Source organism: Lethenteron reissneri, chromosome 71, assembly GCF_015708825.2.
Source record: "Lethenteron reissneri isolate LAM-NWPU_2019-01 chromosome 71, ASM1570882v1, whole genome shotgun sequence".
NCBI classification, from domain to species: domain Eukaryota; kingdom Metazoa; phylum Chordata; class Hyperoartia; order Petromyzontiformes; family Petromyzontidae; genus Lethenteron; species Lethenteron reissneri.
The window spans coordinates 934,370-960,834 of record NC_083849.1 but is presented as its reverse complement, the minus strand read 5'-3'; the positions used below and the strand labels follow the sequence as shown (position 1 = coordinate 960,834).

The window sequence follows — 26,465 nt, the reverse complement described above, 5'->3', positions numbered from 1 at the left end:
TCTTTAGCCACCCCCCTCTTAGTGGGCGGGGGAAAGCATTGAAGCTCCACCCACTTAACGCTGATTGGCTGGAGGGGGCCAGTGGGCGTGGCAATCTTTAGCCACCCCCCCCCTTTTAGTGGGCGGGGGGAAGTTAAAGCTCCACCCACTTAACGCTGATTGGTTGACAAGTCAGATTGACCACGCCCCTCGCCGCTGATTGGCTCTCGGTAACATTTAAAATTCCCTATGCAGGCTGGCCAAACTCTAGATCCACTCGGCCAGAAAAAAGCCCATTTCAATCAAGCGTCACGTGACTACGGCCTCTTCAGATTGATAAGTTTTTATTTCAATATTCAGTTTCCGATACATTTTTCAGTTTCCTTGCAATTCGTGAGGATAATCAAACAAAACGTGAGTAATTAGTGCAGATTAAACATTAGAGTAAATAGGTGAGCCCTGCTAGATAACCTGTTAGTGTCTACGATAGAACAGAGTCAAGTTTGAACTCGGTCATGCACCACGTGACATTAATCGACCACGATCAATCCACGACTGCATGAAGACCTCCCCGAGTCACCACCACCACCATGAGCCATCATCATTCCGCTGCTAGATGAGGAATGGGGCCGTCCATAAATGACGTCACGCAATTTTGGACCATTTTTGACCCCCCCCCCCCCCTCAAATGACGTCACAAAACTCTGCCCCCCCCCCCCCCAAAAAAAAAACATGCTTCAAATCTTCTTGGTTCTTTCGGTAAAGTCACGTAGAAGGGAAGTAATAAAATAATAAAAATTAAAACATAATAAAATAATTCTCACGACGTTTCGGCCACAACGCAAGCAGCCGTCCTGCCGAAACGTCGTGAGAATTATTTTATTATGTTTTATTTTTATTATTTTATTACTTCCCTTCTACGTGACTTTACCGAAAGAACCAAGAAGATGAATCCCTGCAGTCACGAAAGCTTTAAATCGAAATGCTTCAAATCGCTTTAAACTATTGTCATTGTAGTGCGTATTTAATGTAGCGCTGCACTCTGATGTTGCAGGAGAAAACATTTATTAAAAAGTCCATTTAATTAAGTAGAACGTGTTGTCTATATTCATTTATTTAAAGTTGCGCATTTTGATGTAAGACGTCACATTTCTCAAACCCCACCTCCGACTTTCTAGATTTGAAACTTTCGTGACTGCAAGGATTCATATTCTTAGGTTTTTCGGTAAAGTCACCATGTAGGTAAAAAATTCCAATTAATTAAAGTAAAATAAAATAAAAATCACGACGTTTCGGAGGCAACACAAGCCTCCCTCTCCACGTCACACATCGTCACAAATGTCTGACCCCGCCCCCCTCCCCCCCCCCAGGTGCGTGACGTCATTTATGGACGGTCCCAATCCCGCGGGGCGAGTTCACGGTGGCCGCCTCTCCTCCTTCTACGCCTCCTCACGCAGCCAGTCCAGCAGCTGGGGCACGAAGTACGTGATGATGATGTCGGCACCTGCGGACACGACACAAAAAAATTGTTTACTAAATTACAAAGTCGCACTTCTTTCGCACCGTACGTTTCAAGTTTCATGCGTTAGGTACATAGCCCTGTGAGCCATTCGGCTCTTGAATCGGGTGCAACCGCAACAAACAGAAAAACTGAAACAAGAAAACATCTTAAAGTGACTATGTGCCAGAGGTCGCAACCGGGTACCCGATACCCGTACCCTACCCGATACCCGGCTACCCGTAACCCGGCCGGGTACGGGTAGCCGTTTGCGACCCTGGTGAGGCCGGGTACGGGTACGGGTAGGCCGTGAGTCACCGGTGAGTCACCGTTTGTCACTCATTTCCCAACGTCTTGACTCTTCTAACAATTCAAGTTACGAGAATCAACCCACCCGCGCCTGCAACATGGCTTCATCCCAGAGGTCGCAATCGGGTACTCGTACCCGTACCTGGCTACCCGTACCCAGCCGGGTACGGGTACCCGTTTGCGACCCTGGTGCGGCCGGGTACGGGTAAGGAATCAAAACCCGTTTGCAACCTCTGCTATGTGCAAACAGAAAATCCAAGAAAAGACAGCAAAATATTGCAGAAAAAGCATCGTACACCAACGCTGTGTGCAAAAATCCCATTGGGATGCAAGTCAAACAACAACAACAACAACCACAAGACAACTTAGATTAAGGCCGTCAGTCTAACTCCGTACTACAACAACACAAACATGGCCAAACCGAAAAACTTTTCGAAAATCACCAAAATAAAGCCATAAAAGCAATGAAAACAGCGATCATAGGAACTGTGACCGAATTTTCACAATAAACGGCGTAAACAACATGTACCACCAAACTCTGCAGCACAGCCAAAGATAAAGATCCCCCGCGTAGCCTCCAGCAGGACGTTGCCGGGGCAAGTGCCGTTAGCGCACCAGCGGCGCCTACGGAGGACGCAGCGGCAGGCGGATGTGTTCGCACCGTAACCCGGTGGCTCTTTTGAGGCTGAGCCGACGTAGTGGTAGGCCCAGGACCGGCTCAGATAACCGTCGCTGGTGTTTGGCCGGGAGTGAGAATCGAACCCGGGCCACCCGATTCAAAGTGAGGCGCGCTAGCCACGACACCACTGCTCCCCACTCATCCTCACTCGCTCGCTCTCACTCACTCGCTCTCCCTGACTCACTCACCCTAACTCACTCACCCCCACTCATTCACTCACCCCGACTCAATTTCACTCACCCTCACTCACTCGCTCACCCCCGCTCGCTCACCCCCACTCTAGCTCGCTCACCCCCACTCACCCCCACTCGCTCACTCACCCCCACTCTCGCTCGCCCACCCTGACTCACTCACCCCGACTCACCGGATTCAAAGTGTGGCACGCTAGCCACGACACCACTGCTCCTCATTCACCCCGATTCACTCACCCGCTCACCCCCACTCGCTCACTCACTCTCACTCACCCTGACTCACTCACTCACCCTGACTCACTCTCCCCCACTCGCTCACTCACCCCGACTCAATCTCACTCACCCCGACTCACCCTCACTCGCTCTCACTCGCTCACTCACCCCCACTCGCTCACTCACTCGCTCACTCACCCCCACTCTCGCTCACCCCCCCCCCCCAGGCTCCCCCTGGCTCCTCACCGGCACGCGACAGGCAGGTGAGCGCCTCCATGACTGCGGAGCGCAGCTGGAAGGCTCCGTGCGAGGCCGCGTGGTGCAGCATGGCAAACTCTCCCGACACGTGGTACACCGCCAGCGGCGTGTGCGGGTACTGCACGCAGCACGCACACACGCAGCACGCACGCACACACGCAGCACACACACACAGTGTACACACACACAGAGTACGTACACACACACAGAGTACGTACACACACACAGAGTACGTACACACACACAGAGTACACACACACAGAGTACACACACACAGTACACACACACAGCATACACACACACAGTACACAGAGTACACACACACAATACACACACACAGAGTACACACACACAGTACACACACACACACACAGAGTACACACACACAGTACACACACACAGTACACACAGTACACATACAGAGTACACACACACAGTACACACACACAGTACACACAGTACACACACACACAGCACACACACAGAGTACACACAGTACACATACAGAGTACACACACACACAGTACACACACAGTACACACAGTACACACACACAGCACACACACACAGAGTACACACAGTACACATACAGATTACACACACACAGTACACACACACACACAGTACACACACACACAGTACACATGAAGTATGGGAATTGACGGCAGGAACTTCTTGTCGGGAACACACTTTTTATTAAATCTTTACGCGTCAAAATACAACGTGTGGTCTCCTTTCTTCCGACTTCACACTCCACTAATCTCGTGTAAACTCTAGGCCTCTGGCTACACACGATACCCTTCACTCGTGTAGACCCTATGCCTCTGGCTACACAATACACTCGACTCGTGTAGACCCTATGTCCCTGGCTACACACAATGCATTCGGCTCGTGTAGACCTTATGCCTATGGCTACACACACTACACTCGCCTCTGGGTTACACAGAGTCCCGGTCCCGTTAGGACAGCGGGACTAGGTACCGCAGGGCCCTAGGTCTTCATCCCCGTCTTCATTCTTCGCTGGTTACACACTGCCCTCACGCCTGTGTGCATCCCCTTTTATAGCCCCTGCTCACGAGAGACGGAGCTGATGCGTACGTCGACGTGAGCATCGCTCCTTAGTGAACCAATCACGACGCACTCTCTCTACGATCCGTTTTCCCCAGCGCGTGTTAACGCTACTCCGCCAATCACACCGCGCTGCCACCCGGTCACTCCCTCTCAGCGCGTCACCGGCCCACAGCCAATCATTACCCCGTAACCCACGACCCCGCGCTGACCCCTGATCCTCCACCGTCAGCGCGCGTCGCCACATACACAGCCAATCATTACTCGCTGGCATACGATCCCCCATCCCAGCGCGTATCACCTCTACACACACACACAGTACACACACAGTACTCACACACACAGTACACACACACAGTACACACACACACAGTACACACACAGTACTCACACACACAGTACTCACACAGTACTCACACACACAGTACTCACACACACAGTACACACACACAGTACACACACACAGTACACACACACAGTACACACACACACAGTACACACACAGTACACACACACACAGTACACACACACACAGTACACACACACAGTACACACACAGTACACACACAGTACACACACACAGTACACACAGTACACACACACAGTACACACACACAGTACACACAGTACACACAGTACACACAGAGTACACACAGTACACACACACAGTACACACACAGTACACACACACAGTACACACACACAGTACACACACAGCACACACACAGTACACACAGAGTACACACAGTACACACACAGTACACACAGTACACACACACAGTACACACAGTACACACACACAGTACACACACACAGTACACACAGTACACACAGAGTACACACAGAGTACACACACAGTACACACACACAGTACACACACACAGTACACACACACACACAGTACACACACAGTACACACACACAGTACACACACACAGTACACACAGAGTACACACAGTACACACAGTACACACACACAGTACACACACACAGTACACACAGTACACACAGTACACACACAGTACACACAGAGTACACACAGTACACACACACAGTACACACACAGTACACACACACAGTACACACACACAGTACACACACACAGTACACACACAGTACACACACACACACAGTACACACACAGTACACACACACAGTACACACAGAGTACACACAGTACACACAGGTACACACAGTACACACACAGTACACACAGTACACACAGTACACACACACAGTACACACCACAGTACACACACAGTACACACACAGTACACACACAGTACACACACACAGTACACACACAGTACACACACAGTACACACACAGTACACACACAGTACACACACACAGTACACACACACAGTACACACAGAGTACACACAGTACACACACAGTACACACACAGTACACACACAGTACACACACCTTGTCCTTGACCTCCCGGACGATGTCGATGTACGGCAGGCCGGGCTTCACCATCACCACGTCGGCCCCTTCACACAAGTCACGCTCCTGCCACACACGGCACGGACACACACAGAGTACACACACACACGTCACACACACACGTACACACACACACAGAGTACACACACACACGTCACACACACACGTCACACACACACGTACACACACACACACGGCACGTACACACACACGTCACGTACACACACACACGTCACACACACACGTCACACACACACAGAGTACACACACACACGTCACACACACACGGCACGTACACACACACGTCACGTACACACACACACGTCACACACACACGTCACACACACACAGAGTACACACACACACGTCACACACACACGTACACACACACACACGGCACGTACACACACACGTCACGTACACACACACACGTCACACACACACGTCACGTACACACACAGAGTACACACACACACGTCACACACACACGTACACACACACACACGTCACGTACACACACACGTCACACACACACACACAGAGTACACACACACATGTCACGTACACACACACACACGTCACGCTCCTGCCACACATGGCACGGACACACACACACACGTCACACACACACACACGTCACGCTCCTGCCACACACGTCACGTGTACACACACGTACACACGTCACGTATACACACGTCACGCTTCTGCCACACGGCGGCACGTACACACACGTCACGTACACACACACACGTCACGCTCCTGCCACATGGCGGCACGACACGGACACACACGTCACGTGTACACACACACACGATGCGTACACACGTACACACACACGTCACGTACACACACACACACCACGTACACACGTCACGTACACACACACACGATGCGTACACACACACGTCACGTACACACACGCAAACACGTCACGCACACACGCACACACGTCACGTACACACGCACACACTGTAGGGGCAAGTGCTGTTAGCGAGCACCTATGAAGGCCGGCACGGCACACGAGGGGGTGGGTGGCCAGCACCACGCCCGGCCGCCTTTGTCTCCCCAGCGGCGATGTTTACTACACACCGCACCGGGTACTCATTTGAGGCTGAGTCGACTTAGCCGTTGCCCTGGCACCGGTTCCAACCGTCGCCACTGTGAGCGGGGAATGGAACTCTGGTCGCCGGGATTCACGGGGGAGACAAGGTGGCCGGCATGGTGCCTCTTGCCAGACCACGCGCCGCTACGGGGAACGGTGGCGCAGTGGATAGCGCGCTGCGCTACGAACCCAGCCATGGCCCAAGTTCAATTCCCGCCCACGGCCGCCACCGCCACCACCGCCGCCACCACCACCACTGCCACCACCGCCGCCACCACCACCACCGCCACCGCTACCACCACCACCTCCACCGCCACCACCGCCGCTACCATCACCACCGCTACCACCGCCACCACCGCCGCCGCCACCGCCACCACCGCCGCCACCGCCACCACCACTACTACTACCACCACCACCGCCACCACCACCACCACCACCGCCACCGCTACCACCACCACCTCCACCACCACCACCGCCACCACCGCCGCTACCACCACCACCGCTACCACCGCCACCACCGCCGCCGCCACCGCCACCACCGCCGCCACCGCCACCACTACTACTACCACCACCACCGCCACCGCCACCACCGCCACCGCCATCACCACCGCCGGCCCGTCCGTCTTCCGTATTCACATCGCGTTGCGGCTCATTGTGAGAGGTTGGCTTCGCCAAATTCGAAAACGTTAATTCTCTTACTCTTAGTTTTTTTTTCGGTGAAGTCACGTGGGTTTTAAATTAAATTAAATCGACGACGTTTCGATCGCAACACAAGCGGTCGTCCTCAGGCGGAAAAAAACATAATCCAGCTGTCCCAGCTGTCCCACTGCCGGATTATATAAATTCTCTTCTCGTTATTTTCGCTTTGCCGACCGCTGCCCCGGGTTCGACTCGGCCTCGACCGAGGGTACCCGGCGCGGTGCACGCGTAGGAAGCATCGCCGCCGGGGGAGACAAAGGTGGTCGGGCGGGCGGGCGCGACGCTGGCCACCCACCAACTCTTCGTGCGCCGTGCCGGCCCTCACCGGCACCGCTGCTGCTGCTCGCTAACAGCACTTGCCCCGACGGCGTGCTAGAGGCTACGCCGTGTGGGGGGGGGGGGGGGGGAGCCTTTGTCTTTGTGTCTCACCACGGCCCGCAGGGCGAGGCCCCTGGCCCCGGGAGGAAGCTGGTAGCACTTGCGGTCTCCAAACGCCGGCGCCGACTTTGCAGCGTCCCTGGAAGACCGCGAGGGATCGTTAGCGTCAACGGTGGCCAGGGGATGTTGACTACCTCGCCTGGTGCGCAGGAGGGCGTGGGTTCGATCCCGTCCCTGACGACGCCTGCTGCATATTTGGAGTTTGTGTGTCTCTATCATCATCACGGTGGCTAAGAGATGTTGACTACCTCGCTTGGTACGCAGGAGGGCGTGGGTTCGATCCCGACCCTGACGATGCCTGCTGCTGTCTATTTGGAGTTTGCGTCTCTCTCTCATCATCATCACGATGGCTAGGAGATGTTAACTACCTCGCCTGGTACGCATGAGGGCGTGGGTTCGATCCCAACCCTGACGATGCCTGCTGCAGCTGTAGATTTGGAGTTTGCGTGTCTCTCTCCCCGTGGCGGCGTGGATTTTTCTCCAGGTCCTCCGTTTTTTCCCTCCACGTTTAGAATCGACGCCACGCGTTTCAGAGTGTTTGGCGGCTGCTGCTATAGATTTCCACGCGATGGTGATGATGATGATGATAATAATCCACTTTCGTTGAGCTGTCATTTGTGATGGGCAGGTCGCTACTGAAAAAGAGCTACTCAGCTCAGTGGACCCTTAACCTGGCATAGTAAACTAACAGTTCAAGGTTAGCGTCCACTCTGAGTGGCCAGAGACCACCACAGATCGTTAGCGTCCACTCTGAGTGGCCGGAGACCACCACAGATCGTTAGCGTCCACTCTGAGCGGACGGGGATCGTTCAGAATGCTCGTTCAGAATGCGGCTGATCGAGGCCCTGACGCGCACGGGCGCACGCGCACTCACCGTCATTATCACCACCACCACCACCATCGTCATTGTCTCTCTCACACACACACACACCGGCCTCTCGTCTGTGCAATGCCCACCGGCAAAGTGTCGGGTGGACACGAAGATCCTGCTGCTGCCAATTATGTCTGTCTTGTGGGTGTAAGTGGGTGGGTGAGTGGGTGGATGAGTGGGTGGATGAGTGAGTGGGTTAGTGACTGAGTGCGCGAGTGAGTGGGTGAGTGAGTGTGTGGGTGAGTGGGTGGATGAGTGAGTAGGTGACTGAGTGGGTGAGTGGGGTGAGTGAGTGAGTGGGTGAGTGGGCGAATGAGCGAGCGGGCGAGTGGGTAAACTGGCCCTGCTGCAATCTACCCACAATGCACCACTCACCGGAACGGGCCGTAGAAACAGGAAGCGAACTTTGCGCTGTAGCTCATGATGGAGACCTGCGGTCGGATGGACAGGGACAGGAATCGGGGGGAGGGGGGTCAGGGTACCGCACCGCGCAGATGGAGTTCCCATGGCAACCGCGAGTTGGTTGCGCAGATGGAGTTCCCATGGCAACCGTGAGTTGGCTGCGTAGAGGTTACTGCGGCGACCTGAATCGGCAAACGAGCTGAACGCCGAGGCCAGGCAGCTGGACTTGGCGCTCACCGGGTGAGCACTTGGGAGGTCAGCGTGGATGAGTCTCATTTGCAAGGGTGAGTTGAGTGGGTGAGTTGAGAGGGTGAGCGAGCGAGTTAATTGGTGGGCGGGCGAGTGAGTGGGTTGGTGAGTGAATGAATGAGTGGATGAGTGAGTGAGTCAATTAGTGGGTGGGCGAGTGAGTGGGTTGGTGAGTGAATGAATGAGTGGGTGGGTGAGTGAGTGAATGAGTGGGTTGGTGAGTGAATGAGTGAGTGGATGAGTGAGTCAATTAGTGGGTGCGTAATTGAGTGAGTGGGTTGGTGAGTGAGAGAATGAGTGGGTTGGTGAGTGAATGAATGAGTGGATGAGTGAGTGAATGAGTGAGTGAATGAGTGAGTGAATGAGTGAGTGGGTTGGTGAGTGAATGAATGAGTGGATGAGTGAGCGAGTCAATTAGTGGCTGCGTGATTGAGTGAGTGGGTTGGTGAGTGAATGAATGAGTAGATGAGTGAGTGAATGAGTGAGTGAATGAGTGAGTGAATGAGTGAGTGGGTTGGTGAGTGAATGAATGAGTGGATGAGTGAGTGAGTCAATTACTGGGTGGGTGATTGAGTGAGTGGGTTGGTGAGTGAGTGAATGAGTGGGTTGGTGAGTGAATGAATGAGTGGATAAGTGAGTCAGTTAGTGGGTGGGTGATTGAGTGATTGAGTGAGTGGGTGGGTGAATGAGTGAGTGGTTTGGTGAGTGAATGAATGAGTGGATGAGTGAGTGAGTTAATTAGTGGGTGCGTGATTGAGTGAGTGGGTTGGTGAGTGAGTGAATGAGTGGGTGAGTGAGTGAATGAGTGGGTTGGTGAGTGAGTGGATGAGTGAGTCAATTACTGGGTGCGTGATTGAGTGAGTGGGTTGGTGAGTGAGTGAATGAGTGAGTGGGTTGGTGAGTGAATGAGTGGGTTGGTGAGTGAATGAATGAGTGGATGAGTGAGTGAGTCAATTACTGGGTGGGTGATTGAGTGAGTGGGTTGGTGAGTGAGTGAATGAGTGGGTTGGTGAGTGAATGAATGAGTGGATGAGTGAGTGAGTCAATTACTGGGTGGGTGATTGAGTGAGTGGGTTGGTGAGTGAGTGAATGAGTGGGTTGGTGAGTGAATGAATGAGTGGATGAGTAAGTGAGTAAATGAGTGAGTGAATGAGTGAGTGAATGAGTGAGTGGGTTGGTGAGTGAATGAATGAGTGGATGAGTGAGTGAGTCAATTAGTGGGTGGGTGATTGAGTGAGTGGGTGGGTGGGTGATTGAGTGGGTTGGTTGGTGAGTGAATAAATGAGTGAATGAGTGAGTGCCAACATCGGTGTTCGTGCAAAGCGCTGTGGTCCAGTGCTCGAGTGGTGCCGAGTGTCAGCGTGAGGGGTGGGGCTAGACGGAGCTCCGGCACCTGATTGGCCAAGCCGTTGTCGATGAGGATGCGCTTGATGGCTCCGATCCTGCCGTCCATCATGTCGCTCGGCGCGATCACCTGGCAGCCTGGCTCACAACATCCAGCAGCGGCACGGCACGGCGTCAACCACGTCGACTTCCTCCTCCTCCTCTCGTGCCTCGGCTTGTCGAGCCGATGTGTGAGCACGTGTGTGTGTCTGTGTGTGTGTGTGTCTGTGTGTGTGTGTCTGTGTGTGTGTGTCTGTGTGTGTGTGTCTGTGTGTGTGTGTCTGTGTGTGTGTGTCTGTGTGTGTGTCTGTGTGTGTGTCTGTGTGTGTGTCTGTGTGTGTGTCTGTGTGCGTGTGTGTCTGTGTGTGTCTGTGCGTGTGTGTCTGTGCGTGTGTGTCTGTGCGTGTGTGTCTGTGCGTGTGTGTCTGTGCGTGTGTCTGTGCGTGCGTGTGTGTGAGCGTGCGAGCGTGTGAGCGAGCGAGTGAACGAGCGTGCGTGTGAGCATGCGTGCGTGTGGGCTGCGTGCATGCGTGCGTGTGAGCAAGCGTGCGTGTGAGCATGTGAGCATGTGAGAGCGTGCGAGTGCGCGTTTGTCAGGAGCCTCCCGTGTGAAGGAGGCGCCGCTGCGGGCCGGAGGCTCCACACTCACCGGCTTTGGCGTAAGCCAGCGCCACCTCGGCCAGACGCTGGCACGAAGCTTCGTTGTCCAGAGTCCCGTCCGCTCGCAGGATGCCTAGGTCACGCACCGCACGCGGCACACGACACGCACACGGCACACGGCACACGGCACACACGGCACACGGCACACGGCACACGGCACACGGCACGCGGCACGCGGCACACGGCACACGACACACGGCACACGGCACGCGGCACACGGCACACGGCACACGGCACACGGCACACGGCACACGCACAGCACACGGCACACGGCACACGGCACGCACACGGCACGCGCACGGCACGCCACACACGACACGGACACACGACACACGGCACACGCACAGCACACGACACACGACACACACGTCACGGAGCGTGAGGAGCAGCGTGATAGAGGCCTCTGTGGATGAGGAGGAGACTCGTGAAGGACGCTACAGGGCAGTGCCCGGCTAGGTGCACTCCGAGGCTACCGGGCGGTTGGAGGCAGTCGCCCTCCGGCAACAGCGGAGGGGCGGAGGAGCGACGCTCACAACAACGAGCGGAGCGCCGGGCGGCTAAAGCACAGCGAGTTGCCACAGTGTGAGGCACGGGTGGTGCATTACGGCAGCCATCTCAGTCAGTCGACCCACGGCACCACACGGATCTGTCCCGTGTCCTCCTGCCCGCAGCGAGCCTTCCACACACTCCACATCGTGACCTCCAAGTGCACCTAGCCTGGCACAGTCGCCGCGGTGACGCCACCGCCACTTAATGGCGGCGGCCGTCGCCGCTGCGTCTGCGTGTACGGAGAGCGATGGCGTTCGCCGCCGACTCCGTGCGCGGCGTGGAACCCGTCGTTACCGCAGTGCCCGTGGCTGGTGTAGGGGCACAGGCAGACGTCGCACGCCACCAGCAGGCCCGGGAAGAGGTCGCGGAGCGCACGGGCGGCGAGGATGGCCGGGCAGGCCGGGCAGTCGGCGCTGGAGCCTCTCGCGTCCTTCACGAGACAAAGACAAAGGCGGAGGCTGTGACAGACTGTCGGGGCAAGTGCTGTTAGCGAGTAGCAACATCTACGAAGGCTGCCGGCGCTGTGGCGCACGAGGGGGTGGGTGGTCGGCACCACGCCCGGCCGCCTTTGTCTCCCCCAGTGGCGATGTTTTTATGCGTCACACCCAGGTACTCGTTTGAGGCCGAGTCGACCTAGGAGAAGCCCAGTACCGGTCCAGATAAATCGTCACCGGTGTTGGCCGTGAGCGGGAATTGAATTCGGGATGTTGGGTTCGTAGCGCAGCGTAGCGCTAACCGCTGCACCACCGCTCCCCACATCCTTCACACACACACAGACACAGGCGGGGCACATACACAGAGTCTCAGAGGAGACTCACAGAGACTCACAGAGGCTCACAGAGGCTCACAGAGGCTCACAGAGGCTCACAGCGATACACAGAGACACATAGAGATACACAGAGACTCAGAGATACACAGTCTCAGAGGAGACTCACAGAGACTCACAGAGACACACAGAGACACACAGAGACTCACAAAGACACACAGAGATACACAGAGATACACAGAGACTCACAGAGAATCACAGAGACTCACAGAGACTCAGAGACTCACAGTGATACACAGATATTCACAGTGATATGCAGAGTCTCGTAGGAGACTCACAGAGACTCACAGACACTTACATCGATACACAGAGAGTCACAGAGATACACAGAGAACCCACTGAGATACACAGAGACTCACAGACTCACAGTGATACACAGAGAGTCACAGAGATACACAGAGAACCCACTGAGATACACAGAGACTCACAGAGACACACAGAGACTCACAGAGACTCACAGAGAACCCACTGAGAGAGAGACACCCAGACCCAGGGCTCGAACCCAGGGTCTCAGTATCTCTGACACGGCCATTGTGAACCCACTGAGAGAGACAGACACCCAGACCCAGGCCTCGAACCCAGGCGGTCACCTTGGGGAGCTTGGCAGGGACCCCGAATATGAGCACGGCCTTGAGGCCGTTCTTGATGAGGGGTTCCAGCACAGGCCCCAGCCTGTTCACTCCATACCTGACGACGACAAAGACCCCCACCACCCCGCACAGCCGGCTCAGACGCTTGCGAGCAGAACCCACGGGGGGCGGCACGTGGCGTGGGTGGGTTGGTGGGTGGGTGTGTGGATGGTTGGTGGGTGGGTTGGTGGGTGGGTGGTGGGTGGGTGGGTTGGTGGGTGGGTGGTGGGTGGTGGTGGGTGGGTGAGTGGGTGAGTGGGTGGGTGGGGGGTGGGTGGTGGGTGGGTGCGTGGTGGGTGGATGGTGGGTGGGTGGTGGGTGGGTGGTGGGTGGGTGTGTGGGTGGTGGGTGGATGGTGGGTGGTGGGTGGGTGGGTGGGTGGATGGTGGATGGTGGGTGGGTGGTGGGTGGATGGTGGGTGAGTGGGTGGCGGGTGGTGGGGTGGGTGGGTGGTGGGTGTGTGTGTGGGTGGGTGTGTGGGTGTGTGGGTGGATGGTGGGTGGGTGGGTGGATGTGTGGGTGGTGGGTGGGTGGGTGGTGGATGGGTTGGTGAGTGGGTGGGTGGGTGGGGGGTGGGTGGATGGTGGGTGGGTGGTGCGTGGATGGTGGGTGGGCGTCCCGGTGTTTCACAGACGCACCGACACCGGGACACTCAGTTTGAGGCTGAGTCGAGCTAGACGAGGTGCATGGCCTGGGTTGGATTATCGTCACAGACAGACACACACACACAGAGACACACACAGACACACACACACAGAGACACACACAGACACACACACACAGAGACACACACAGACACACACACACAGAGACACACAGACACACACACAGAGACACACACAGACACACACACACACACACACGTACACACACACACACAGACACACACACACTCACACACACACAGACACACACACACAGAGACACACACAGACACACACACACACGTACACACACACAGACACACAGACACACACACACACACAGACACACACACACAGAGACACACACAGACACACACACACACACACGTACACACACACACACACTCACACACACACAGACACACACACACAGAGACACACACAGACACACACACACACACACGTACACACACACACAGACACACACACACTCACACACACACAGACACAGAGACACACACAGACACACACAGACATACACACACAGAGACACACACAGACACACACACACACGTACACACACACACACACGTACACACACACACTCACACAGACACACAGACACACACACAGACACACACACACAGACACACACACAGACACGCACACAGACACACACAGACACACACACACAGACACACACACACAGACACACTCACACACAGACACACTCACACAGACACACACAGACACGCACACAGACACACACAGACACACACACAGGCACACACACACAGACACACACACACACACGCACACAGACACACACAGACACACACACAGACACGCACACAGACACACACAGACACACACAGACACACACACACAGACACACACACAACTGCAGGGGACTTGAACCCAGTGTCTCCCGGGCATGGACATTCTGACCAGTGCCGGATAAAGCGAGTGCGGGGCCTGTAGCTTTTGTTGCTATAAAGGGGCCCTCAATTTAAAAAAAACCTCAAATATTAAAACACACAAATGTTTTACTTGCCCAGTAAAGTAATTGTGTTTTTTTTCATTTGCTATACAGCCAGATAGTACGACAAATCGCTAACCTTAAACACACCGGTCGTTCGTAAAAGTCGAAGGCGGTATAGTACTAGAGTAATAGAGCAAGTGCAGGATCACTGAACCGGAATTGATAGCTTGATAGCGTTTAGCGCGGGGGCCTTGAAAGTGCGGGGCCCGTAGCTACATTTGTAGCTACTACATGTGTAGCTACACATGTAGTAGCTACATATGTAGCTACTACATATCACAGACACACACACAGAGACACACACAGAGACACACTCACTAACACACACAGACACACTCACTAACACACACAGACACACTCACTAACACACACAAACACAGACACACACACACACAGACATACTCACTAACACACACAGAGAGACACACAGACACTCACTAACACACATACAGACACACACACACACTCTCACTAACACACACTCACTAACACACACTCACTAACACACACAAACACACACACACTCACTAACACACACACTCACTAACACACATTCACTAACACACACACAGACACACACACAGAGACACTCACTAAAACACACAGACAAACACAGACACACACACAGACACACTCAATAACACACACAGACACACTCAATAACACACACAGACCCTCACTAACACACACACACACTAACACACACACACACTAACACACACACTAACACACACAGACCCTCACTAACACACACACTAACACACACTCACCAACACACACTCACTAACACACACACACACTAACACACACACACACTAACACACATTCACCAACACAGACTCACTAACACACATACAGACACACACACACACAGGTGTTCCACTGACCTGGCCAGCCCAGGTAAACTTGCAATGGGCTCAAGCCCATCAGCATCATCCCTGCGGGAGAGAGAAACATCACAACCCGAGTTCGATTCCTACTCGTGGCCAACATCAGCGGCCAACATCAACGCTGCACCACGAGATGTGTGTGTGTGACTCGCTGCTGTTGAGTGATATCAGAGCTGGTCCTGGGCATCACCTAGGTCGACTCAGCCCTAAGTGTGCACCGTGTGTGATGTGAACACTTCAGCATGGGAGACTTGAAGGTGGTGGCCGGGCGTGGTGCTGGTAGCCACCCACCCCTCACAGCCCTCGTAGGTGCCGCTCGCTAACAGCACTTGCCCCTACAGCCCGTGAAGGCTACACGGGGAACCTTTGTGTAGGGGGAGCGGTGGTGTAGCGGTTAGCGCGCTACGCTACGAGCCCGGCTACGACCCGAGTTCGATTCCCGCTCACAGCCAACACCGGTGATGATTATCTGAACCGGTCCTGGGCTTCCCCTAGGTCAACTCGGCCTCAAATGAGGAGTACCTGGTACGGTGTGTAGTAAAACGTCACTGGGGGGAGACAAAGGCGGCCGGGCGTGGTGCTGCCCCAAGGTGACCACCTGGGTTCGAGCCCTGGGTCTGGGCGTCTCTCTCAGCCAGTTCTCTTTGAGGCTCGAAATCTCTGTGAGTCTACGTGAGTCTCCTATGAGGCTCTGTATCTCTGAGTTTCTGTGAGTCTCCTATGAGGCTCTGTGAGTCTCTGTGTATCTCTGTGAGTCTCTGTGGGTCTCTGTGGGTCTCTGTGGGTCTCTGTGGGTCTCTGTGTATCTCTGTGAGTCTCTGTTGGTCTCTGTGGGTCTCTGTGGGTCTCTGTGAGTATATGTGAGTCTCTGTGAGTATCTGTGAGTATCTGCGAGTCTCCTATGAGGCTCTGGATCTCTGAGTTTCTGTGAGTCTCCTATGAGGCTCTGTGAGTCTCTATCTCTGTGAGTCTCTGTGGGTCTCTGTGAGTCTCTGTGGGTCTCTGTGCGTCTCTGTGCGTCTCTGTGGGTCTCTGTGGGTCTCTGTGCGTCTCTGTGGGTCTCTGTGGGTCTCTGTGGGTCTCTGTGGGTCTCTGTGGGTCTCTGTGCGTCTCTGTGGGTCTCTGTGGGTCTCTGTGGGTCTCTGTGGGTCTCTGAGTCTCTGTGGGTCTCTGTGGGTCTCTGTGGGTCTCTGTGGGTCTCTGTGGGGTTCTGCGGGTCTCTGCGGGTCTCTGAGTCTCTACGAGCCAATGAGTCTCTGTGAGTATCTGTGAGTATCTGTGAGTCTCTACGAGTATCTGTGAGTATCTGTGAGTATCTGTGAGTCTCTACGAGTCTCTGTGGGTCTCTGTGGGTCTCTGTGGGTCTCTGTGGGTCTCTGTGAGTCTCTGTGAGTCTCTGCGGGTCTCTGTGGGTCTCTGTGAGTCTCTGTGGGTCTCTGTGAGTCTCTGCGGGTCTCTGTGAGTCTCTGCGGGTCTCTGCGGGTCTCTGCGGGTCTCTGAGTCTCTGAGTATCTGTGAGTCTCTGCGAGTCTCTGTGTGTATCTGCGAGTATCTGTGAATATCTGCGAGTATCTGTGTATCTCTGGGCCTTCATAGGGCGCTGCTGCTGCTGCTGCTGCCCTTCGCTAACGGCACTTGCCAACCCCTGCAGCCCGTCCAGAGGCTGCCCGGGGGACCTTTGTCTGTGCGTCTCACGTGACGAAGAGTGGGTAGACCAGGTTGTCGGCGCTGAAGGCGGCGCCGTTCCCCTGCCAGCGCCGCAGCACCGCGTGGTGGTACCCCCCATGCAGCAGGGAACGGGGGTCCATCGCCTGAGCACAGAGCAAGCAGCAGCAGTAGCAGCAGCAGCAGATACAGCAGCAGCAGCAGCAGTAGTAGCAGCAGCAGCAGCAGTAGTAGCAGCAGTAGCAGGAGCAGCAGCAGGAGCAGCAGCAGCAGTAGTAGCAGCAGTAGCAACAGTAGCAGTAGTAGCAGCAGCAGATGCAGCAGTAGTAGTAGTAGCAGCAGCAGCAGCAGCAGCAGATGCAGCAGTAGTAGTAGCAGCAGTAGTAGCAGCAGCAGCAGCAGCAGATGCAGCAGTAGTAGTAGCAGCAGTAGCAGCAGGAGCAGCAGCAGCAGTAGTAGCAGTAGTAGCAGCAGTAGCAACAGTAGCAGTAGTAGCAGCAGCAGCAGTAGTAGCAGCAGTAGCAGCAGTAGCAGCAGGAGCAGCAGCAGCAGTAGTAGCAGCAGTAGCAACAGTAGCAGTAGTAGCAGTAGTAGCAGTAGTAGCAGCAGTAGCAACAGTAGCAGTAGTAGCAGCAGCAGCAGTAGCAGCAGTAGTAGCAACAGTAGCAGCAGGAGCAGCAGCAGCAGTAGTAGCAGCAGTAGCAACAGTAGCAGTAGTAGCAGCAGCAGCAGGAGCAGCAGCAGGAGCAGCAGCAGTAGTAGCAGCAGCAGCAGGAGCAGCAGCAGGAGCACACGGTGAGGCTCGCAACCGCACAGGGAGATGACGAAGTGTGAACAGAATCAGAATCTGTGTTGATCCTGGAAGAGAAATCCGATGAGCTATGAAGCTCTTTTTCGCAGTCGTCCAGTCGGGGCGGGTCAGAAAGTTCCAACAACCAACAACACGAAAACAATCGTATAGGAAAGGTAAACAAATCAATAAGAAATAAAATTTAACTCATTCATAATCAACGTTTTTTGGGTTTAGATCGCGTTATTTATAAATGTGTCGTAACCCTCCACCACCCGACACGGCCAATCAGTAAAAAATTAACCCGTAAAAACAAAGTTTTTCACTATAAATCCTTTATATGCGTGGCGGCTCGAGTCCTCTCGTCCTCTGGCTTGAGATGGCTGCCACCTATGGGTCAGATGATTGCATTGCACCATTAAGCAATTGGTAATTAAATATAATATTTTTGTCCTAAAAAGTGTAACATTTAGGAAAAAAAATTTCACGAAAATAAATTGTCACGCACAACGAGTCTGTGTGGAAAATGTCAGCTCGATTGGATCACGGGAAGTGGGTTAAAAACGACCCAAAAGATTTGCACGGTCCTAAGCAAGCAAGCGAACTTAATATAAAGGATTTAAAAAAGTGTCACGTTGACAAAAGACAAAATAGTTCACTGCTTTAGCCCACTGGTGTGTTGAAGCGTGAAACCACAACATTTACAGTTTTTCAGTACGACGTTTCGCTGGTAATTGCATCTGGCGAATTGGCCGATGATGCTAAATGCAATTACCAGCGAAACGTCGTACAACTCAAACATTGTAAATGTTGTGGTTTCACGCTTCAACACACCGGTGGGCTAAAGCAGTGAACTATTTTTCTTTAGTCATCAACGTGACACTTTTTTGCTGATTGGCCGTGTCGGGTGGTGGAGGGTTACGACACATTTATAAATAACGTGATCTAAACCCAAAAAACGTTGAAGATTATGAATAATATTGGTCGCTAAAGCCTCGCACGTGTTAAACTGACTAAACTGAACAACATTTTTTTGTACCAGCTATAGAAACCTCTGAGCTATGCAGCTTGTTTCACAAGTGACCTAGCCGCAACAAATGGCAGTTCAACGAGGCTAGTGGCTTATCATGTTACAGATATTTATAGCAGCAGGAGCCTCACGCACACAAGCACAGGTAGCCCCCGAGAAAAACGAGCGTCCCACTCACGAACGATCCGTCAGGAGATGCCATCGCTTTAGAACCGCGACGTTTCGGCTCACCGCACGAACTCTGATGTTGCGCCAGAGAAAGCGGAGTCGTCTCCCCCCCCCCCTCTCTCTATCTCCCTCCCCCCCCCTGCTTTATCTACATGTGTCTCTCTTATCTATCTCTGTCTTATCTCCTCGTGCCAATACTCTCATCCAGCACCACCAACACGCTGGGTTCAAGCCCTGGGTCTGGGTGTCTCTCTCAGTGAGTTCACGATGGCCGTGTCAGAGACACAGAGACCCTGGGTTCGAGCCCTGGGTCTGGGTGTCTCTCTCTCTGTGGGTTCACAATGGCCGTGTCAGAGACACAGAGACCCTGGGTTCGAGCCCTGGGTCTGGGTGTCTCTCTCTCTGTGGGTTCACAATGGCCGTGTCAGAGACACTGAGACCCTGGGTTCGAGCCCTGGGTCTGGGTGTCTCTCTCAGTGAGTTCACGATGGCCGTGTCAGAGACACAGAGACCCTGGGTTCGAGCCCTGGGTCTGGGTGTCTCTCTCTCTGTGGGTTCACAATGGCCGTGTCAGAGACACTGAGACCCTGGGTTCGAGCCCTGGGTCTGGGTGTCTCTCTCTCTGTGGGTTCACAATGGCCGTGTCAGAGACACTGAGACCCTGGGTTCGAGCCCTGGGTCTGGGTGTCTCTCTCTCTGTGGGTTCACAATGGCCGTGTCAGAGACACTGAGAGCCTGGGTTCAAGCCCTGGGTCTGGGTGTCTCTCTCTGTGGGTTCACGATGGCCGTGTCAGACACACAGAGACCCTGGGTTCGAGCCCTGGGTCTGGGTCTCTCTCTCAGTGGGTTCACAATGGCCGTGTCAGAGACACAGATAGCCTGGGTTCGAGCCCTGGGTCCTGGGTCTGTGGGTTCACAATGGCCATGTCAGACACACAGAGACCCTGGGTTCGAGCCCTGGGTCCTGGCGGTCCACAATGGCCATGGCAGGGATGCCGAGCCAGCGCCGCTGAGATCCAGGATTAAAATTCTCCTCTCGCCTGGCGCGTGATTACTCCGTATCTGATGGGACCCGGCGAGCAACAATGTCGCAATCATAGCAACTGCCACAATTACTCAACCTCGCTTGCTCGCCCACGCTCACCCCCGATGTTAGTGCCATCATCATCATCACCATCATCATCACCATCATCATCATCATCACCATCATCATCATCATCATCACCATCATCATCACCATCATCATCATCATCACCATCACCATCATCATCATCATCACCATCATCATCATCATCACCATCATCATCATCATCATCACATCATCATCATCACCATCATCACATCATCACCATCATCATCATCACCATCATCACCATCATCATCATCACCATCATCACCATCATCACCATCATCATCACCATCATCATCACCATCATCATCATCACCATCATCACCATCATCATCACCATCATCATCATCATCACCATCATCATCACCATCATCATCATCACCATCATCATCACCATCATCATCATCACCATCATCATCACCATCATCACCATCATCATCATCACCATCATCATCATCATCACCATCATCATCATCACCATCATCATCACCATCATCATCATCATCACCATCATCATCATCACCATCATCACCATCACCATCATCATCACCATCATCACCATCATCATCATCATCACCATCATCACCATCATCACATCATCATCATCATCACCATCATCATCATCATCATCACCATCATCATCACCATCATCATCATCACCATCATCACCATCATCATCACCATCATCATCATCACCATCATCATCACCATCATCATCACCATCATCATCATCACCATCATCATCACCATCATCATCATCACCATCATCATCATCACCATCATCATCATCACCATCATCATCATCACCATCATCATCATCACCACCACCGGCCAGGGTCTCTCCACTGCTGGATGAAGGCCTAAGCCACCGCCGCCACCTGTTACGATGCACCCAGCTCGTTCACACGAGGCCGATATCCCCGAGCAAGCGGTGCAAATTCCACATTCCTATGACGGGGAAAAGTCTCGGTGGGTTCACAATGGCCACGTGCAACACCAACACCACCACGACGATCCGTGAACAGTGGGTCCCTTCAAGCGACGTCGTCACGATGGCGGTTACTTCGGGGGGGCTGAAGCTTGCTGATGAGTGCTGATGAGTGCTGATGAGTGGCTAATGAGTGGCTAATGAGTGGCTGATGAGTGGCTGATGAGTGGCTGATGAGTGCTGGCAAAGCTGAAGCCGGCGTCTTCTCGACACTGCTGGAAGGTTTCGTTCGTTGTCTGGCAGGCGGAACGCTCACGGTGTGAGCCGCTGGTGGGGGGCTGAAGCTTGCTGATGAGTGCTGATGAGTGCTGATGAGTGCCGGCAAAGCCGAAGCCGGCGTCTTGTCGACACTGCTGGAAGGTTTCGTTATCTGGCAGGCGGAACGCTCACGGTGTGATGCGCTGGTGGTGGTACATCACGGCCGGGCGTGGTGTTGGCCTGCACCATCCCTCATGCGTCTCTTCAGTTTCAGTCATTAGGTACGAGCTTTACTACCCCCTGTTCACACACCACACCAGTTACTCGTTTGAGGCTGAGTCGACCTAGGGGAGGCCCAGGAGCGGTTGATATAATCGTCACCGGTGGTGGCCGTGAGCGGGAATCGAACTCGGGTCGCCGGGTTCGTAGCGTGGCGTAGCGCTAACCGCTACACTACAACCACTACACTACCTGCTACACTACAACACTACCTGCTACACTACAACCACTACACTACTACACTACCTGCTACACTACAACCACTACACTACTACACTACCCGCTACACTACAACCACTACACTACTACACTACCTGCTACACTACAACCACTACACTACTACACTACCCGCTACACTACAACCACTACACTACTACACTACCCGCTACACTACAACCACTACACTACTACACTACCCGCTACACTACAACGCGTCACGCTTCCACGTGCGCGGGTCACGTGACAGACGTGACGTCACAGCTCACTTGCCGTGCAAAAAAAATTAATGCATTATTGAGCTCCCCCACCCAAAAAAACACAAAAGTGTATTTTTATAATGTTTGCATGGTGTACAGTCTGGACAGTACCCACATGTCAAATTTCAAGTTTGTTGCATGTCGGGAAGTACGCTAAACATTTTGAACAGACGCGCATAATCACAACTTTCTCTTTTATATATGTGGAGATCATGTATATGGAGATAACCCTGTGAGCCATGCGGCTCTTGACTCGGGTGCAACAAAACAAACAAAAACATGCACAAGAAACATCTTAGAGTGACTACACGCAACAGAATAATCATAGGCGCTGCTACTCGCTAACAGCACTTGCCCGAACAGTCTATTAAGGCTACACGGGGGATCTTTGGCTGTGTAATTATGCACCGTGTGTGAAAGAAATGTCATTGTGACGCTCACCTCGTCACTCACCAATTCACTCACCCACCGACTCACTCACCCACTCACTCACCCACCCACTCACTCACCTAGCCACCCACTCACTCACCTACTCACTCACCTAGCCACCCACTCACTCACCTACTCACTCACCTACTCATTCACCTACTCACTCACCTACTCACTCACTCACCTACTCATTCACCTACTCAGCCACCCACTCACCTACTCATTCACCCACCCACTCACTCACCTACTCACTCACCCACCCACTCACTCACCCACCCACTCACTCATCCACTCACTCACCCACTCACTCACTCACCCACTCACTCACTCACCCACCAATTCACTCACCCACTCACTCACTCACCCACCCACTTACTCACCCACCCACTCACTCACCGACTCACTCACCTCGCCACCCACTCACTCACCTACTCACTCACCTACTCATTCACCTACTCATTCACCTACTCACTCACCCACCCACCCACTCACCTACTCACTCACCTAGCCACCCACTCACCTACTCATTCACCTACTCACTCACCCACCCACTCATTCACCCACCCACTCACTCACCCACTCACCCACCCACTCACTCACCCACCCACCTACTCACTCACCCACTCACTCACTCACCCACCCACTCACTCACCTAGCCACCCACTCACTCACCAATTCCCTCACTCACCAACTCACTCACCCACCTACTCATTCACCTACTCACTCACCCACCCACTACCTCACCTACTCAGTTAACCACTCACTCACCCCCTCAACTACTCACTCACCAAATCCTTCACGCACCAACTCACTCACCCACCTACTCACTCACCCACGCAGTCACTCACCTACTCAGGTAACCACTCACTCACTCACCAATTCACTCACCCACCAACTCAATTACTCACTCACCAAATCCTTCACTCACCAACTCACTCACCCACTCACTCACTCACCTAGCCACCCACTCACTCACCTACTCAGTTAACCACTCACTCACCCCCTCAACTACTCACTCACCAAATCCTTCACGCACCAACTCACTCACCCACCTACTCACTCACCCACGCAGTCACTCACCTACTCAGGTAACCACTCACTCACTCACCAATTCACTCACCCACCAACTCAATTACTCACTCACCAAATCCTTCACCCACCAACTCACTCACCCACCCACTCACTCACTGACTCACTCACTCACCTAGCCACTCACTCACCCACCCACTCACTCACCCACCCACCTACTCACTCACCCACTCACTCACTCACCCACTCACTCACCCACCCACCTACTCACTCACCCACATACATAACCACTCACTCACTCACCAAATCACTCACCCACTTACATAACTCACTCACAAAATCACTCACCCACTTACATAACCACTCACTCACCTGCTCACTCACCTGTTCACTCACCCCACCGACTCACCAAATCACTCACCTACTTGCATAACTATAATACACTCACCTGAACTGACACACCCATTCATACGCACACTCACCCACTCACATAACAACTCACTCATCTGCTCACTCACCTGCATACTCACACCCCCATTCATATGCTCACTCACACACTGGCTAACCAACTCACCTAAACACTCACCTACTCACCCACTCACCTACTCACCCCCTCACCTACTCACCCCCTCACCTACTCACCTACTCACCCACTCACCTACTCACCCACTCACCTACTCAACCACTCACCTACTCACCCACTCACCTTCTCAACCACTCACCCACTCACCTTCTCAACCACTCACCCACTCACCTACTCACCCACTCACCTACTCAACCACTCACCTACTCACCCACTCACCTACTCAACCACTCACCTACTCAACCACTCACCTACTCAACCACTCACCTACTCACCCACTCACCTACTCACCCCCTCACCTACTCACCCATTCACCTACTCAACCACTCACCTACTCAACCACTCACCTACTCACCCACTCACCTACTCAACCACTCACCTACTCAACCACTCACCTACTCACCCACTCACCTACTCACCCCCTCACCTACTCACCCCCTCACCTACTCACCCACTCACCTACTCACCCACTCACCTACTTACCCACTCACCTAGTACAGTGGTAGCTGCTGTAGTGTAGCTGTAGTAGCTGCTGTAGCTGCAGTATAGTAGCTGTAGTAGTGTAGTAGTAGCTGCAGTATAGTAGCTGTAGTAGTGTAGTAGTAGCTGCAGTATAGTAGCTGTAGTAGTGTAGTAGTAGCTGCAGTATAGTAGCTGTAGTAGTGTAGTAGTAGCTGCAGTATAGTAGCTGTAGTAGTATAGTAGTAGCTGCAGTATAGTAGCTGTAGTAGTGTAGTAGTAGCTGCAGTATAGTAGCTGTAGTAGTGGAGTAGTAGCTGCAGTATAGTAGCTGTAGTAGTGTAGTAGTAGCTGCAGTATAGTAGCTGTAGTAGTGTAGTAGTAGCTGCAGTATAGTAGCTGTAGTAGTGTAGTAGTAGCTGCAGTATAGTAGCTGTAGTAGTGTAGTAGTAGCTGCAGTATAGTAGCTGTAGTAGTAGCTGCAGTATAGTAGCTGTAGTAGTGTAGTAGTAGCTGCAGTATAGTAGCTGTAGTAGTGTAGTAGTAGCTGCAGTATAGTAGCTGTAGTAGTGTAGTAGTAGCTGCTGTAGCTGCAGTATAGTAGCTGTAGTAGTGTAGTAGTAGCTGCAGTATAGTAGCTGTAGTAGTGTAGTAGTAGCTGCAGTATAGTAGCTGTAGTAGTGTAGTAGTAGCTGCAGTATAGTAGCTGTAGTAGTGTAGTGGTAGCTGCTGTATAGTAGCTGTAGTAGTGTAGTGGTAGCTGCTGTAGCTGCAGTATAGTAGCTGTAGTAGTGTAGTGGTAGCTGCTGTTGCTTGAGTATAGTAGCTGTAGTAGCTGCTGTAGCTGTAGTAGCTGCCGTAGAGCAGCTGTGCTAGTGTAGTGGTAGTGTAGCTGTAGCTGCGGCAGTATAGTAGCTGCTGTAGTAGTGGTAGCTGCTGTTGCTTGAGTATAGTAGCTGTAGTAGTGTAGTAGTAGCTGCTGTACCTGCAGTATAGTAGCTGTAGAAGTGTAGTGGTAGCTGCTGTAGTATAGCTGTAGTGTAATTATAGCTGCAGTATAGTAGCTGTAGTATAGTGGTAGTGTAGCTGCAGTATAGTAGTTGTAGCTGCTGTAGTTTCGTAGTAGTTTTAATGTAGCTGTAGCAGCAGCAGCTCCTGTGACTGAACTTGAAGTCAAATTCAACTTTAAGGGGGCCGCAGGCGGATGACGTCAC

General features: G+C 53.2%; 1 protein-coding gene across 4 annotated transcripts; it reads right to left on the bottom strand.

Moving 5' to 3' along the window:
• Positions 1–837: 837 nt before the first annotated feature.
• ALAD (aminolevulinate dehydratase) lies at positions 838–26,465 on the bottom strand. 4 transcript variants are annotated; one of them, XM_061580040.1, is made up of 12 exons: positions 26,237–26,465; positions 17,724–17,839; positions 16,026–16,076; positions 13,414–13,510; positions 12,292–12,427; positions 11,438–11,521; positions 10,799–10,887; positions 9,130–9,185; positions 7,875–7,962; positions 5,624–5,710; positions 3,116–3,245; positions 838–1,483 (listed from the first exon to the last, which is right to left on the bottom strand). In XM_061580040.1, the coding sequence occupies exons 2-12, from the start codon at positions 17,834–17,836 to the stop codon at positions 1,419–1,421; spliced, it is 996 nt and encodes a 331-aa protein (XP_061436024.1). In that variant the 5' UTR covers positions 17,837–17,839; positions 26,237–26,465; the 3' UTR covers positions 838–1,418. The 4 variants fall into 4 exon arrangements, with proteins under 4 accessions (XP_061436024.1, XP_061436021.1, XP_061436023.1 ...); XM_061580037.1 differs by lacking the exon at positions 26,237–26,465 and adding an exon at positions 25,276–25,531; XM_061580039.1 differs by lacking the exon at positions 26,237–26,465 and adding an exon at positions 25,284–25,530.